This window comes from Necator americanus, chromosome II (genome assembly GCF_031761385.1).
Source record: "Necator americanus strain Aroian chromosome II, whole genome shotgun sequence".
NCBI classification, from domain to species: Eukaryota; Metazoa; Nematoda; class Chromadorea; order Rhabditida; family Ancylostomatidae; genus Necator; species Necator americanus.
In genome coordinates this window covers 13,621,532-13,638,960 of record NC_087372.1, presented here as the reverse complement: position 1 = coordinate 13,638,960, position 17,429 = coordinate 13,621,532, and the positions used below count along the sequence as shown (strand labels likewise).

The 17,429-nt window shown below is 41.3% G+C and overlaps 1 protein-coding gene across 2 annotated transcripts in view; it reads left to right on the top strand.

Moving 5' to 3' along the window:
• Positions 1–17,429, top strand: part of RB195_017733 (uncharacterized protein) — a gene marked incomplete at both ends in the record, with an annotated part of 39,408 nt that overhangs the window by 3,668 nt on the left and 18,311 nt on the right. Inside the window, 13 exons of one of the 2 annotated variants that reach the window (XM_064184853.1) lie at positions 2,892–2,949; positions 3,010–3,094; positions 7,549–7,646; positions 7,710–7,797; positions 7,855–7,931; positions 8,521–8,682; positions 10,630–10,767; positions 11,258–11,377; positions 15,527–15,580; positions 15,646–15,783; positions 16,290–16,478; positions 17,236–17,263; positions 17,354–17,396. In XM_064184853.1, coding sequence (XP_064040733.1) covers positions 2,892–2,949; positions 3,010–3,094; positions 7,549–7,646; positions 7,710–7,797; positions 7,855–7,931; positions 8,521–8,682; positions 10,630–10,767; positions 11,258–11,377; positions 15,527–15,580; positions 15,646–15,783; positions 16,290–16,478; positions 17,236–17,263; positions 17,354–17,396 — 1,278 coding nt within the window. Of the gene's footprint in view, positions 1–2,891; positions 2,950–3,009; positions 3,095–7,548; positions 7,647–7,709; positions 7,798–7,854; positions 7,932–8,520; positions 8,683–10,629; positions 10,768–11,257; positions 11,378–15,526; positions 15,581–15,645; positions 15,784–16,289; positions 16,479–17,235; positions 17,397–17,429 lie in introns of both variants that reach the window. The other variant, XM_064184852.1, reaches the window with a different exon arrangement.

Here is a 17,429-nt window from a genome sequence, read left to right as displayed (position 1 = left end):
GTTCGTTTGTGATCGCATTGCACCTTTTTGCTCACCCATAGACTTTAGTCATTTTAAATATTTTACGTGCTCTGATCTTGAACTCATAGAACAAGATTCTACCTTCACCATCTATTTCGGATATTCATGACGTTGCGATGTTATTTTGTGGTCAGGTCCAGAACATGCGGAAATTGTTTATCCACGACCGCTTTTAGATGCCTCTTTACAAGGATACACAGTTACCGCATCGTTTTTTCTGTCTAATCAACACGATGCATGCTGCATGTGATAACATAAACCACATCTGAAACCGAGTGATCATCATATTGGTATAAACAACGCAGGTACGAGTTGTACAGAGCCGGTCACACTTACCACGTACTTGCTTTCGCTCAAACTTTGCTGGTGACATTTCTACGACCTTCATAAACCCAATTGTTGAAACGGCTCCACACCGCTCTGCTCATATTTTCTGGTTACAAGAGATGACGAGAATCTCTTCCAAAGGAGTCGCATGCTTGCCATGATCTCCTCATTACCAACCATGGGAGCGGATTCCGTTCTCTGCAACTACATCAGAAGGTCGGACAAGATGATGTTGTTTTCCACGTGAAATTCTCCGTGCGATAAACTCGCAGATTGACTTCATTGGCGATGGAGATCGAGCATGAGCACTTGGTCAATGAGTTGAATGCACAATTAGCATTATTCCACCTTTGCCGAACATCTTTCTCAAGACTGCACTCGCGTTTACAGCATACAACCCAATAAACGACTTATCTATGGGATCAATAGGGTGTTCTTACACTCCCATTTCAGTTGAGGGCCTCGAGGAGACTCACATTTGCTTGCATCCGTCAGGATGCAGTCGCAGCCCACGGGGTTCATTTAATTTCGATGCAAGGTTAACAACACGTTGCTACTTTGCGTTGCTAGAAGGGGAATATTACTATATCGTCAACGCACTCGATATCGACTAAAGGACGTGGAAACAGTGCTAAAAGGACAAAGCAGACACTACGCAACTGTTCTTCGCATGATGTCATCAATAGCAAATTTGAATTGAAACGGTTCTTCTATGGCCTTTTCTCTCACTGCAGTTTCCACTTCAGCAGTGTAGTAAATCGAGCCGGTGTCCGAAATGCAGCGGTATTTCTTCTATTCATGTCCTTGATTGAAAGCGACATACCACGAATTTGACGTAGTGAGTGAATCTGCAGAAAAAAGTAGAAATGCGATTTTACTTTCCGAGGGTGGTTCCGCTCAACACACTCCAATAAACTGTCAAAAAATGGTGTGGAAAACGGGCTAGGGGGGACCGGAACGTGTACGTAGAGGAGCGTCCTAAGATATCTCGGAGGAACTAAAGCGGTTTCCACGCCGTTTTTAGGACGACAAGAAAGAGGTGACCGGAGCCACTCCAGACTCTGCAATCTACAGTCCCTTCCAAAGCTTCTTCTATGGCTTCCCTCGCCACGTCAAAGTCATGCTATACTGTCCTTAATCGCACGAGTTTTCCTGGAGTTCCATCGGAGCGAAGCATGCTGAAAAGACGGCCTCGAGGAGTAGAGTCAGAGCAGCTTTGAAGTCTAGAAATGCTAACTGTAGAGGCTTCGAATACCACTGCTACACTGCAATCACTCTCCTAGCAATAAACACCTGGTGCAGAGCGAAAGATTGCTCTCTTGGTGGTTTCTTCGCGATGTTTGATTCCATACTGAACGAATGATTTTCCTCAGTTTACGAATCCACGATAGCTGTTGTGTAGGTGTACGCATTTTTTCCTTGTTAGTTGTTGCAACAGCTGCGATCGTCCTATTCGTACTTCCATTTACGGTGTTTACGATAGGACTCTTTCTTGTACATTTGATGTACACGCACTACTAATTGAAAAGATTGATGCAGACGTTCAATTTTCTCGGCGTTAGGGGAACGATGAAAGACAGTGTAAGGTAGTGCTGTGCCGTCCTGTAAGAAGTTTTTTTACCTATGAAATGAAAATAAATGCAAGGAACGGTGCCAGCTTTGCGCCATGCGAGGCCTGTGACCTTTCGAAATTACTGCTCCGATCATCGGAAAGTAGAGTGATTTCAGCGTTCGTTCGTCAACATCGTGCTCAGTTAGGGCATGCCTTGGGAAGCCTGATGTTGCCTGAGAACAATTAGCTTTACATAATGATATCGTTCGAGAAGTAAACATATGTATGTGAGGAGGTGAAAAGATACATTATACATGTGTTTATCTGCAATTTCGATTGATTCCTTCCAAAAGGAAGGAACTGAAAAAGAGAAAATTAGGATATTATCATCTAAATAGGTGGAATGTTAAATGAGAGGATGAATACCTGCGTATTTTTTCAATCTGGTCCTTTCCAAAAATCAAGTGATTTTCTCCCTATCAGAATCAGAAAAACAGTGTTGCCATCACATTTTCACTAAGAGTCAAACGGTGAGGACACAATGTCAATGTCAAACACTTCAAGAATTATGAAAGAAAGTCAGCATCTATGAAATCCGCACATCCTGAAAATTATGTGTACATATCGTGGATTTTGTAGCCTTCATGGAAGAAAAAATGTCTATTTAGTGCAACCAGTATTTAAGTAATTAGGGCGGGTGTGGCGCACTCAGTTAGAGATCCGTTGTAGCCACACGGTCGAGAGTTCGGAACCGCCCTAGTGCGAACCAAGCCTTTCATCCCTCCAGGGTCGAAAAATTGGTACCAGACTTGTCTGGGAGGATAAATACACTGACTTGATCATCGGCTGGCCTCCGCAAGTCATTGTATAGGCCAACACGCGTTCCAAAACCTCATCGACTTCGAATTTCAGTAAAACGCGTTGGCGCATCCCAAGTGAATTGATACACCAGTGACTTTATCTGTTATCCTTTAATATTTAAGTAATTCAGATACGATCCTCCTGTGAACCTTCTACGCGAACCACCAGAATCCACAGATTCATTGAAGGTTGCCAAATAATACATACACTTCCTCTTTGTACCTAAAAGCGAATTTTTCCAAATACAGGTTAAAACCACTACGGAGAATAATGTCTTCTCATTCGCCGTCTACCGAGAATCTACGCAACTACCGATATTTGACACATCAATCGGTAAGAATTGAATAGGGTGTGGCAAAGAGATAGGACGGAGTGAGACGGATCCCACCCCATTTTATCCCTTTGCGTCGGATCATTGTGCCGGAACCGCAAAGCGAGAAAATGGGGTGGGTGCACTGGAAAGAAAGCACTGGCACTAGAAAGCGTTGCGAATAATTCTACGGCACGGGAATGGTGCGACGACGCCAAAAATTGGAATCAGCTGAAATATTGTGCACCACCACCGCGCAGTAATTTCAAGTGGTTTTGTTGGAGAGTGAATACATGATACACTGTGAGCTGTTCTATAATCGTGACAACTGTATGCATCCTATGTACGTTTCTTTGTGTCTACCCGCCTTCAGTTACGCTTTCCATGTTTGCCCTATCCTTTCTGTTTATCCTTTCTTCAAAAAGCGCATGCATACACAAAATAGTTAAAGAATAAATACACAATGCAAATAATAGTTTCCAGTTTACATGATCTGACGTAGCATTCTTATCTTTATCAGTAGGATGGTTACGTTAGTATTTTTTCACATTTGGGAACACCTTTTGTTCAGAAATACGAAACGCGCATGAAAAAGACTGCTTAAATAGCAGCTAACAGTTTAAGTGATTTGACCTAGAACCTTATCTTCATTAGAGCGATGATGACGTTCACGTCATGTCACTAGACTATTCTGTGGTAATTGTTAAGGAAGAAGGGGAGAAAAACTGTGGATAATTGTCATGCGTACTACGTGATCAAAAGGAAGTAAGACTTTTCAAATAAAATAAAAGCAGTTTAATATTCTTTGAAATTTATTTCATCTCCTTCAAAGTACTCCGCTTCGGCAGTAATATACTTATACCAACGCTTCTTCCAATCTTCGACAGCCCCCTCTTCAATGCCGCTTTTATCTCCTCAATCAAAACGACGACTAGGGAAAGGCTTTTTGAGTTTCTTAAACAGCGAAATCAGACAAAGGAACGATATAAGCGGATTTTTTAAACGAAAAAAGCTAAGAACAACCAAAGTAGTGTGAGATGGCGAATCGAAGAATGAACATTTTAAGCCAAACGTCAACAAGCATATTTTATTAATAACTAACACTTATTACATGAAATATGACACAGATGTAAGTATTCTCCCGGTTCTCTCTTCTTGGACCCTCCGCATTGGGAACTCCTGTTAGAGAGCTGTTTGTGAGAAAATCTTACAGCTCATAGAGTGCTACGAACGGCATAAAGTAAGTGATTGATAAGCATCTGTGTTATTCATGGATAGATTCCTGACGGAAGTCCATAATGCTTCCAATGCCTTACTAACAAGTATTTCTCTCCCGTGGGCTAACATGCTACACTTTATTTCAAACTCATTTTTTGTTTTTCATTCTTGTGGCGCAATAATGGTGTCGTTGTGTTCCCATGCCTTTCATCAGCTAAATACTCTGTGACACGCACACTCAGCATCCTTCCAGTTTCTCCAATTTGAATGAGAATGCATGTCAGACATTCTATTTGGTAGAATTCCGATCTTCGTCCAATCTCCAGTTTTACCGAATGGACAAGCAACGAAACATCACGATACACATTGCCTTGAGTCTAACACGAACCAACTGTCGCTTGATGCTCTCTTCTGTTATGTTCACTAATATAATATCATCTTCCAACTGTGCTCGAAACTGTTTATCGTAGCAGTTAAGAAATCGGAAACGAAGGTATGTACAGACGAATTTTACGTTCGCGTAGGGTTCTGACCGTTTCATTTGTAGATTGAGTATGCTTACGGCAAGTTTTAGTGATTCCTCGAGTTCTTTATCTCCCGTGCACGTTGCTATAGCTGTTTTGACTATATTACGCGCAACTGCCCTTTTCATGTAAACGGAATGACCCGCGGTTGCGTTTATTAGAATTTTTATTCGAGCTTTCCATGCGATACCATTTCACACTTGCAATGCAATTGTGTAGTTTATTTCAGCACTTAAAAAAGGAAGCCAACCATCGTATGGTTGCTCTCGAGCAACTCATATGTACTTATATACTATACTTATATATATATATATATATATATATATATATATATATGTATATACTATACTTATTCTTATATATACTACTCATATGTACGTCTTTGTACACAAGCAGAGCATAATGACCCTGCTCAACAAATGCCTTTAGTGCAACATTTTTAAAAGATCGGGGAACCACTACTCCCACCGCAGAGGACTTTCTATGCGCAAAAAGGTTGCTCCAGTTCTTGCTATTCCATTTAAAAAAAAACAGGATAAAACCACCAATAACAGAACATCTCCCACACATGTACTGCCGATATATCGAGGATTGCTCTTCTGTGAAATCAACGCAATCCGAAATGGGTGAATGTTTCAGAATTTTTAATGATGAATCAAAGTACATACTCGAGAGCAACCATACGATGGTTGGCTTCCTTATTTAAGTGCTGAAATAAAACTGCACAATGGCATAGGAAGTGTAAAATGGTATCGCAAGCAAAGCTCGAAGAATTCTAATAGACGCAACCTCGGCTCATTCTGTTGGCATGAAATAGGCAGTTGCCCGTAACATAGTCAAAACAGCTATAGCAATGTGCACAGGAGATAGAGGACTGAGAAATCACTAAAATTTGCCGTAAGCATAGCTAGTTCAAACGATTATGCAAGATCAAAACCGAACGCTCAATCTCCATCTACAAATGAAACGGTCAGCACTCTACACAAACGTAAAATTTCTTCGTCTCCGATTCTTTAGCTGCTGCGATGAACATTTTCGAGCACAGTTGGAAGATGATATTATATTATTGAACATAACAAACGAGAGCATAAAGCGACAGTTGGTTCGTGTTAGACTCTACGATAGGCAAGGTGTATCGGAGTGTTGCGTTGTTTGTCCATTCGGTAAAACTGGAGATTGGACGAAGATCGGAGTTCTACCAAATAGAATGTCTGACATGCATTCTCATTCATATTGGAGGAACTGGAAGGATGCTGAGTGTGCGTGTCACAGAGTATTTAGCTGATGAAAGGAATGGAAACAAAACGACAGAATTATTGCGCCACAGGAATGAAAAACAAAAAATTGAGTTTGAAATAAAGTGTAGCATGTTAGCCGATGAGAAAGGAGTAGCTGCTAGAAAGACATTGGACACCGGATTTCCGTCAGGAATCTATCCATAAATAGCACAAATGAGTGCTGGTCAACCACTGATGACTTTATGCAGTTCGCAGCACTCTATGAGCTACAAGATTTTTTCACATACAGTTCTTTAACACTATCTAGATCACGGCACGTTAGGGTACTACACACTGCGTAGATCTCAATTGTCTTGGGTGACAATCTCTAACGCGGTGCTCCACCAGCTCCTCTAGTTTTTGACGTTGCTAAGTTTTTTCTCCTTTTTGGAATTCTTGCGTAGTGCACTTAGAACGATGTATGTATGTGATGATATAGAACGCTTGGCAAGAAGAGAAGAGGAGTTTGATGAGATATGCATAGCATGAAATACCTCAAACCATTTTTATGCAATTGATAAAGACGAAGTTGTCGAAACTTCAGACCAATAATAAAGTTTCACGAAAACCTCGTTGGCATAACAAGAAAATACGACTACATACACGATGGCAGTAAAGATCGCGGCAACACATTAAAAAAATTATGGATTCCGGTAAACGCAGAAGTTCTAAATGGAAGACTTTTACTACTTTTTAATCACAGTAGTGAAGTAGAAAATTTGTAGCGCAGACGATTAGAGGTTCTGCCGTTTGGTTTAAAACCGCCCTAGTGCCAACACCCTAGGTCCAACCAATCCTTTCATTACTCCATGCTTGACGAATTGGTACATGTGGGTACGATTACAATTACAATTATTGTGTCTAGGAAGATAAAAGCGTTGGCTTGATACATCGGGTCGTCCCCACAAGCCACTGTAAGGCAGCAGACACATTTGTTAACCTCAAACGATCCTGGATTGAAGTCGAACGCGTCGGCGCATCCTCACCGAAAGTGATGAACGCTGTGCATTTTATCCTTTACTTTTATCTTTTAACTTGACTAATAACTAAGATTTTTCCTAATAATAATTAAACTGCTGATATATGCAAATCATACGGTATGAAATCAAAACCTCTTAAACCACCAGAGCTACAGAGGCATTGGATCCTATTGTGCATCTTCAAAAACAAACATAACTGGAGTCTTAATTTTGAACTTCGAGTGCAGAAAATTTACCGCTGTTTCACTGCCCTGTTGGTCCACGCGCATCCGCTCAACGTCAGGGTATTCAGAGAGAATCAATGAGAACTTTTGGCCAACTGCGCTCCCAAAGATTCTCGGTTATCACTATTCATTTACGTAACTCTCGCAAATCAGTTCCTCACTTGATAGCATCATCAATGTTTTATTTTTTCTGCTAGGTCGTTTATGAACACTACCTGAACAACCAGTTTTTAGGTAACTAGCGTAACTTTTAGGTGGGATGATCTTTTCGGACAAGTTTATTCAACTGGCAACCTATCTACCGTCGGATGCAATGTACGGTATAGGTGAAAATGTCCATTCAACGTTGAAAGTGCGTGTCAGTCTGTGATACTCTTCGACTAGCTACAAGTCAAGCGTTCATCATCCTTTTCAGCATGATTTTACGAACTACCGCACATGGGCTCTGTTTGCTCGCGATGAATTCCCGATCTCTGCATTCTTCAGGCCAATTAACCTCTACGGTAGGTGATGGAAAAATGTCCCGAAAACATTAAAAAACCAGATTATTTGAATTCTAGGCATGCATCCATTCTATCTGATCCTCGAAAAAGATGGCAAAGCCCACGGCGTGTTCATCCTGAACAGTAACGCACAGGTACGTGTATTGCGTTAGTTAAAGGCAGCATACCACGAATTTGAGGTGGTGCGGATTTCAGGTGGAGTATCCGTATACGGGGTCGCAGATTATGGAGTTCCGCTCATCTCTCCCTGCATCACTGCAAACAGCCGCCTCCAGAATGAAGTTTTGTACGACCCCATCTATTGCAACGTTTCACCTGTTGCGCCGCCTCCGCCCTGCGATTCGTCGAAAATCAATTCGGACTGCCCCGATGGACAGTAAGGGACGCTGCGCGTGGAAGTGTGGCGCGCCGCAATAGAAGGCATCGTACAAAGCATTCAGGGGTCGGCTACTTGCAGTGATTCAGGAAGAGATGAGCGGAACCCCCGGCCTCCATAATCTACGACCCATATATATATATATATATATATATATATATATACATACATATATATATATATACAAATATATACAAATATATACAATATATACAAATACTCCACCTGAAATCCGTACCTCCCCAGATTCGTAGTATGCTGCCTTTAAGAAAAAGTTCGAGATACGTGTTTTATTTCGATTGAAATTATGGTTTTAGTGAGGACCACATTACAATTGGTCATTGTAGGAGTTTACCACCGCGCCTGGTCCTGCGTTGATCTATCGAACGATTGGGGGAAATCTAGACCTCTACTTTTTCCCGGGGCCATCACCGGAAAATGTCATCGAGCAATATCAAGCTCTTATCGGAAGGCCTATTGTTCCTGCCTACTGGGCATTCGGATTTCAGGTAATTATGTATTAGATTTAATAAGTTAAACTGCACAAAATAAGAGACATAATAGGACGTTTCATGAGGACCATCTTCATAAAAAGGTAAAAGGTGCATAGCAATGCTGAAAGAGTAACAGCAGTTGCACTCGTTTGAAAAAGATGGAGCTGTTTTTAACAGTGGTCACTCTTGTTCACTGATACCGAAACGAGTACGGGTAAACACTTATATTTCTTGTTCGGAGACGGCTATCCCTAATTGTCATGCAATATTAGCGTTTTTGAAGCAGAAAAAAAAAACAACCCACTTTAAAGCAATGCGCAGGACCTGAGTATAATATCATGCATTGATATTCAGTCTTTAGAACCCTGAGAATAATTTTCACTGTCTTTGCTCGCAAGCAACTTGTAAGCAAGCTCTAAACTGGTCAAAAGCTAGCAGACTGTTTTACGACATCGCTTTCTCAATCTGAGTTGTCTACTTATTCCTCTCCAACAGCTATTCTGCAGCCTTGAATCAAATGTAAGCTTTGCATTAGCTTTTTCTAAAATCATTCACTTTGTAAGCTTACACTTAAATATCGAAATGGTAACAAGGAACGACCTACTCCCTTTTATTCCGAACGAATCTTAAAATCAAAATACAAAGAAGGCTTGAAGACAATTTATACGATGAAGCAATTCATTTCCTTAGTTTTGGAATAAGAGTTCTAGAACACGGATACAGAATACACGGGCTTCGTAGTAGACTAATTGTTTAAAAATCAGTTACTGTACCTTGATTATTTGTTTTCTTTCCGTTATCCACGCTGTGAAGAGATGTTACTTTAGGTAAACTGATGCCTCCAAATTCCTTACTCACATTTCTAAATCTCTGCAGTTCTTCTTCTCTCTCCTGTATACTTAGCAATGCATCGAACTCCGCCTACTTGAGGAAAGAACTCAGCAATAGACTTTTTTGCTCCTGGTCGGCGGGCTGGTATTTTTGCCTGACGCGGTTGTCCGTACCTCCGCCGCGATGTGTTGCCTTTGAGCACACCTCTGCCCAACCTTTTCGTTCTACAGCAGAAACTCGAACAGAATTCAACCATTTTAGCTTTCTTCTATATCCTGCGAGACTTGACGTCTCGCATGAACTGCCTATCGACACCGAGTGACCAGAGTACCGTTGGTCGATACAACGAGTAACCAAAGCAATACAGATCAAAAATGTCGCGCAGTCCAGCGTAACAAAATGGAGTGCTGATCACGAAGATTCCATGCTCCTTCTAGTTATTTCACATGTTTGGGTTGAGCTTTGGCAGTGTGCTCGATAACACCAACTTTTTGCAATATCTGAGTATTTTGTATAGCTGTGCACATTACATAGCTCGTAGCCGTGCCCAGAGCATATCTTCAAATGCCTGATTGCATTTAGTATAAACAGAGCCACCACCTGCAGCATCAATCAGAGTCGTATACGCGCCACAGTATAGCAATGAACATTTTTCCAAACGCTACCTATGTGATGATCAGATGGACGACGCTTGATGCTAGATCTGAGGGAGAACACATATTTCTAGGAGAGAGCCCCCAAGGAGATAGGATGGGATTACAACTCCCCTCTAGCATTTTACTAGTTTATAGTCTGTCGCTTTCTTGAAAAGGGATGGAAGCAATTGTTTGGGTACGTTTCTAAATTTCGTTTTGCAAATTTGCAAAGTCTGTTTCTGCATTGATTTTAGATGACTGGATAATCTCAGAAGAATTTATCACCTGAACATTCTTTTCGTTTCATCCCAAGTTTTCCTCATCATGATAAAAACGTGTTCACAGAGCTGAGAGTTTTTTTTTATAAAAGCTAGAAATTTCTGAAGTGAGCAATAAAGAAGGTTCCTTGTCCCAGCTGTGTTACAACTGCTTCTGTCAGATTAGCTGACAAAAAAAAGAAAAACTGAAAACAAAACTTTCTATTCTCCATTTGTAGCTGTCACGTTACGGCTACAAGGATTTGGAAGAAATGATCGAAAAGGTGCGTAGAAATATCGAAGTCGGTGTTCCAATCGAAACGACTGTATGCGACATTGAATACATGGACAGATACAAGGATTTCACTATTGGCAAGGTAAAAATGTCATTCACTTCAACAATGTTTCTCTGCTCAACGGCATTTCAATATTGATGTGTTACGAAAACCCCAGGTGAAGTGTAGAGTTCGGACTGTGTACAGGTGTAAAAACAAGTATGGCTCCGCTCATATTCCCTTAATATCCGTGAAAACGGAAGGAAAACGGCGTTCACTCGTGCGAAATCAGTTGCAGCCGCCACCCTTATGCACGTTCCGCTTCCACGAGTGAGCAGCGGAAAATTTGTGAGGTCTCTTTATCAGTTCATTCAACTGAAACAAGTGTATAGGATGTTGAGGGGTCCGGAGCGTGTACAAGGGAGCGCATTCTCACGTACCTCCAATGAACTAAAGCTAGGGAGAGATGAACGGAGCTACGTTCGCATAATCTACAGCACCAATTCTACGTTTTTTCCTAGGGTCTCCGTACCACCTCAATTTCGTACGTGATACGCCTCCTCCAACGTTGGATCTCAAACTGACTGTTCAGGGCTGGGAGGAACTGCCGACGTACGTGGAAGAACTTCATAAAAAGGGAATGAGAGCGATTTTGATTTGGGATCCAGCTATACAAGTAGATTACGATGTCTTTGAAAGGGCATTGCAATTGGTATGCATAGCTGTAGATATTTTATACCATGTCCAAGCGTTCCATTTATCATTTCGGATGAATTAGGAACCCAACTGAAATTTGACTATATTGAACGGATAGAATGCGAAGCGATATTTTTCACAAAATCATGATCATGCCATAAAACAATGGGATTATTCTATCACGTGTGTGTGTCAGTCAGTCAGTCGGTCAGTCAGGTCAATCATTTTATACTCACCCTATTTCATAGCTATCTGGCTTCGGAGCCAGATAGCTATAAAATGGAGCGAGATGAGTCCCACGGCGTCAGGTTGGTGGGCCGGCGGAGGAAAGCTATAAAGTGGGGTGCGACGGGTCCCACGGCGTCAATTTGATGCACAATAACCTCGTGGGCGTGTCGCTGAATTAAATGGAAAGTTACAGTCGTTTCATACTTGTGACCGCTGCGCGCGTTGCTTTTGAGCTCTATGACTCTGCGTCTTTATTTTCTTTGACGTTTGCTTTAAGTTGGTAGCATGTCTTCTTTAGAAAGTGAAAACAACACTAGCAAACGGCTGTTTGAAGGCATCACCGAACGAATCTGGGGTGGTGCGGGTTTCAGGTGGGTTATGTCTACACGAAGTCGTAGATTACGGGGAGAAGGATTGATTGGAGTGATTCCGCCCATTTTTTTTAACTGCCGTAAAAAAACGGCTTGAAGGTACGGCTTCGAGCGTTCCGGGCCGCTATTTTCTAAAACTAGCTCGATTTGAGCGCGCCAGTCTTGTGTTCGCGCCGTACATTCCGTGCCGTTTTTAAGGTAGTTAAAAAATGGACGGAATCACCCTCCTTCCCATACCCTACGATCCCGCATAGGCATAACCACCTGAAACGTGCACTATTCCAGATTCGTGGGGTGATGCCTTTAAATAGCAGCGAACAGTTTGTATAGTATGACGTGGAACGTCGTCTTTATCAGTACGGTGATGTCGTTCACTTCATTTTATGTTAAAACATCATTCTATGATAACTATTGGGGAAAACAGGAAAAAACATACCTAGACTAATGATTTCAGTTTGCACCTATATAATATTGGTACCGCAAGAGTGGTTGAAGCTGAAGTTTACGCGTTTAGAAAGAAAACTTTTTAGAGATAAATTTATTCGAAAGAAAAATCTTTTGAATAAATTTATCTCTAAAAAGGAAGAAGAAAGCGCTGTCAGAAAACGTAATTCTAATTTCACAGAAAATGCCACTACTATTAATTGATTTATTGATCAGTTAATGTGAGTGAAGCGAACACCACAGGGAGTCTGATTCCGGCTTTAGCCGATATATTTTGTGTGTATCTTGTACAATGTTAACCTTATTGAGTGAATAGTGCAAAGGTTATATGCACACAGCGTGTAATCAACCTATATGGTGAAATATCTGGCATTATGGACTAAGGTAGATGTAATGATTTTAACCAAAAGAAAAGAAGAAAAGAAGATTGATTTACGCCCCTAATGTCGTGTGGGTGCAGTGAAGAGCAGAGTAAACTGATATCTTCCCGTTATCTTCCCGTTCAGTATCGTATCGAGATATGAAACCAAAACAATCGAAGCTCATGTTTTGGGGTAGAGCTTGTGCGCTAGCGGTTCAAGTACACTTCGATCGATGGTTCGAAATCAACCAACTCCCAAGCATTCGATCATTGTAAAGGATAGACACGCATTCGCGAATCTCAAACAATTCTGAATTGAAGCGAATACGTTGGCGCATCCAAAGCAAAATGATTATCTCCAGACTCTTGATCCACTATCCTTTCTATGAACCCCGATCGGTCACAACCCACAGAAAGCACGTTGAAAGAACGAAGAACAAAGCGCGTCAGTGTGGATCTGGACCAGAAATTAGGTGAACCTCGGCCTAGCAGACTCCTTTCACTGAATTTTGTTTGTATCCATCATTTTCTAAAACATTTCTAGCTCTCGTTTTCCTTATCCAAGCTTTACTGGAACCGCTAGCGCACATGCTCTACCCGAAACATGAGCTTCGATTGTTTTGGTTTCATATCTCGATGCGATACTGAAAGATACCGATCAGTTTACTCTGCTCTTCACTGCACCCACACGACAGTAGGGTCGTATATCTATCTTCTTTTCTTCTTTTCTTTTGGTTAAAATCATTACATTTACGTTAGTCTATGATGCTGGACGTTTGTGCTAGATATTTGATATTTGACATATTGCTAGACATTAGTCCATGATCTACCTTAGTCCATATGCTAGACACAGCTGAACCTCCTACCGACTGGGCTAGACCGGCCGCACCCGTAACGCTTCGGTATCAGTGGTGAAGCGGAACAACCAAAAATACCAACAGAATTCTCTCTGAGATTCTATTAGGCTGGTGCTACAATAGTGCGCGTTTTTCATTGCCTTATCTTCACGACAAATTTTCTCTGATTACACTCAACTTTAATATTAGAATAACGTTTTGTAGCGAATTTCGTTTTGGTTATTATTTGTAAAGTGATTTTGACCAAGAACCAGTATTTGGTCAGTACCAAGACTTAGAAGATGATATATCCAGGCAAGATTTCCGCCAAATCTTCTTCTACGAGTTTAAGCTGGGCAGGTCTGCAGCGGAGTCAGCTCGAAATACCAACGCGCTTTGTCGTGAAGAAGCACCAACGAATCTACGGTGATGGCCCTTCTGAAGTTGACGACCTGCCGAAGGCAATCATCGAAAATGATTCGTTTAAAAGAGCGTGAAAGGTTCTCAAGAAATAGGCTTTGACTATTCAACAGTCGTCCGCCATTTGTAAAAAATTGGAAAGGTGAAAAAGTTGAAGAACTGGGTGCCGCATGAACTGAGCGAGTCCCAAAGAAACCGCCGTTTTAAGATCTGTGCAACACTTCTGTTACGCATTAAGAACGATCCATTTCTCGATCGTATTGTTATGTGCGATGAGAAATGAATCCTTTAAGAGATCAAGAAGCGGTCTGCTCAATGAATGAATAGGGATGAGGATCCCAAGCACTTTCCGAAGCCGAAAATACACTCGAAGAAGACTATGGTGACTGTGTGATGGCGTGCTACAGTTGCAGTCCACTGCATCCTCATGAAACCTTGCGAGGCCATCTGAAATACGCCGGAAACTCCAAGTTATTCGCCCGATGTTAGTGAACAGAAACGGTCCGATTCTCCTACTCGACAATGCCCGGCCATACACTTCAAAAATGACACTACTGAAGTTGAACGAGTTAGACTGCGAGACTCTGCTTCATCCACCGTATTCGTCAGACCTTTCGTCAACCGACCATCACTTTTTCAAACATCTGAACAGCTGCCTGAGAGGTAAGATCTTCCAAAACCAAGGTAATACGGTACGACTTCCGGAAGTTCGTAGACTCCAAAAGTCCGGACTTTTATGCAGCAAGAATACGCAAACTTCTGTCTCGTTGGCAAATATTCGTGGACTGTAATGGTTCCTTTTTCGATAGATAAATTTGATTTCGAGGCGAGATATAGCGCTTCGAATTGCATTTTTGTAAACGCGCATCATTTTTGCACTAAACTTATATAGAGTGACCTTTTCGCACCTCAAAAGGATGAATGGACTGAAGAAGTTAGTCCAAAAAGGAAATGATAAAGAAGAAAACACTTGATTTAGTCTCACTGCGCAATCTGTGGATAAAGTTGATTGTACCATCTTCGACAAATTATTCGTAGGGAATCGCTGTACATTGTACAAATCCTTCCCGACCCTTTTCATTACACACAAGGCATGTTAACAGAAGAAATGCAGAAAAATTGATTTCACAGAGGGTCCTAGTCGATAATCAGCTGGATGCCGTCCTAACACGCTGCTTATCCTGTGTGCTCATATAGTTTTAACCTTTGATTGGATGATTGAACCCATTCTTGATTGGATCTTTCGTTAAATATTCTATGACATTATGTTCACTTCAAACGCTTATTTTTCTTATCCAGAGCTATTTTGGCAGCTGGCGCCCGCCATCCGCGCTAGCAAATAGCTAACCTGAAAATAAGCCTTGACATGATTTGGTCCCATCTCTCGATCCGATTTTCTAATTCCTGGTGAATTTACATTCCAACAATGTTGATAGAGATCATACAAATGTAAGAGCACCAAAATGGTCAAAACCTATTTGTATGTTCTACACTGGCGGTTTCAGAACGCCCGTTTCATTGAATGGGAAAGGAAGGACCAAGTTATGCAATGCATACAGGTTTTTTTTTTCTTGAAATCTTGGGCGTAGAAAAATTTAAGAACCTTTTCAAGAGGAAATTTCAGGACCTATATCCTTTAGTGGCCGACACTAAGATAATGCTAGGTGTTGTCTGGCCTGATCGACATGCTGCTTTCCCAGATTTCCTGGATAGGAACACAAGGAAATGGTGGATTGAGGAGTTTATCAGGATGTACAATAAGGTTTGCTTTTTGCAGATGGGAACAGTTTACACAAAAAAAAGATTTTCCAATGAAACCAGTGAGGTCAGAACTACATGGTTAAGCACACATCACTATAAAACTACTTTAATTAATTGATTTGAATTTTTTTAGGATTAAAGAGCCACTCCAAAAATCGCTTACTTTAATCAATTTTATTTTGTATAATTAGGTGAACCATTATGATCATTAGAAATATGCTACTGCAGCAAGACGAATGCAAGCTTTCATACCGTTCTTATGCTCTAAATCGACATACATAGACGGCGCCGATGTGTTCGATCGGGTGCGCCTTATTTTAAATTTCTGACATAGAGACGAGCATGCAGAGGTGTCATTCAGACCCTGTTGGGCACTTTAGGTCCCATGTGCATTTATTTGCGATTATTTACAATGTATTAACCTTCTTCAAATAACGAAAAGTTGGAGTATTCCTGCCTGGAATTCTTTGGTTCGGTCACTTACGAATAACAAGTTCTAAACTTCAGGTTCAATTTGACGGAGTATGGATAGACATGAACGAACCGGCCAACTTTGGCACGAATGAAGCTAAACCATGGTACTTCGACAATCCGGATCATCCAAATATCTCCACTCTTTACTGCCCTCTCGAAGGACCAGATTCCAGTTGGGATATGCCTCCGTATCAAACACATGGCGTGTGGCTCTTTGGGAATGTGGGAAGCATTATCGCTTGAGGCAGCGCCTATGTTCAGAACAATAACTCATTTCTGGATTATTTCATTCTGAATGGGAGACGATGATATGTCGCGACAATGCTTAGCGTTTTTGGGAACAGTTCGAGATAAACACCAAACTTATGGTGTGTGGTAATAGGTGATGGTGCTAGCTTTTCCTACTTCGTTCTCAAACTAAATTAGAACTGATTTTCGGGTTTCATTCTTAACCTATGTTCTATTCGCTGTCACACTATTTTCACTTTCTTGTTCCAATTTGAATTGACTAACAAATTAAGCCCCTATTAAACCAAACGCTCGAAGGAATCTTCGATGTTGAATTCTTCCCCTAACAGGTGAGAGTTGAGACATTGTTTCCAAGAAGATTGCAGCGAAAATGCAAAACATCTCCTACCCCTGGAAATACGGAAGGTACATGCATCAGCACCTCACGAAGTAGTTTGTGCACCGAAGCGACCGCCTACAACCCCGTTGGTGATGTAAAGCGCTCGTCGATTAACCTGATCAGTCTCGTACTCTTCATCCATCTGATTCGTGGATTCCTAAGCCTTCCTTCGAATTTCGCTTCAGTACGTGCCAACTATTTTCTGAACTCTATCTTTATACTGGAGAATCCAACCTCGAAAATTCCCCTGAACGCTACTTTTGAAACCACAGGAACCCATGAAAATGTTGTGGTCACAGATGCTGCCTCTAGAGCGTCTATGATTTAAAAAGTAAAACTGTTGTTTTTCAGAATTCTTTCCTTGCCCAAAAGACGTTGTGTATGTTAGCATTGCAAGCCAATGGAACTCAAAGATTTTATAACGTCAAAGGTTTATTTGGTTTACATCAAGCTGAAGCAACTCTTCCAGCTCTATATGCTGCCACTTCAAAGAGAGGAGTCATCGTTTCACGGTAGTTGTAAGTTTCACAACGATAAATTTGACA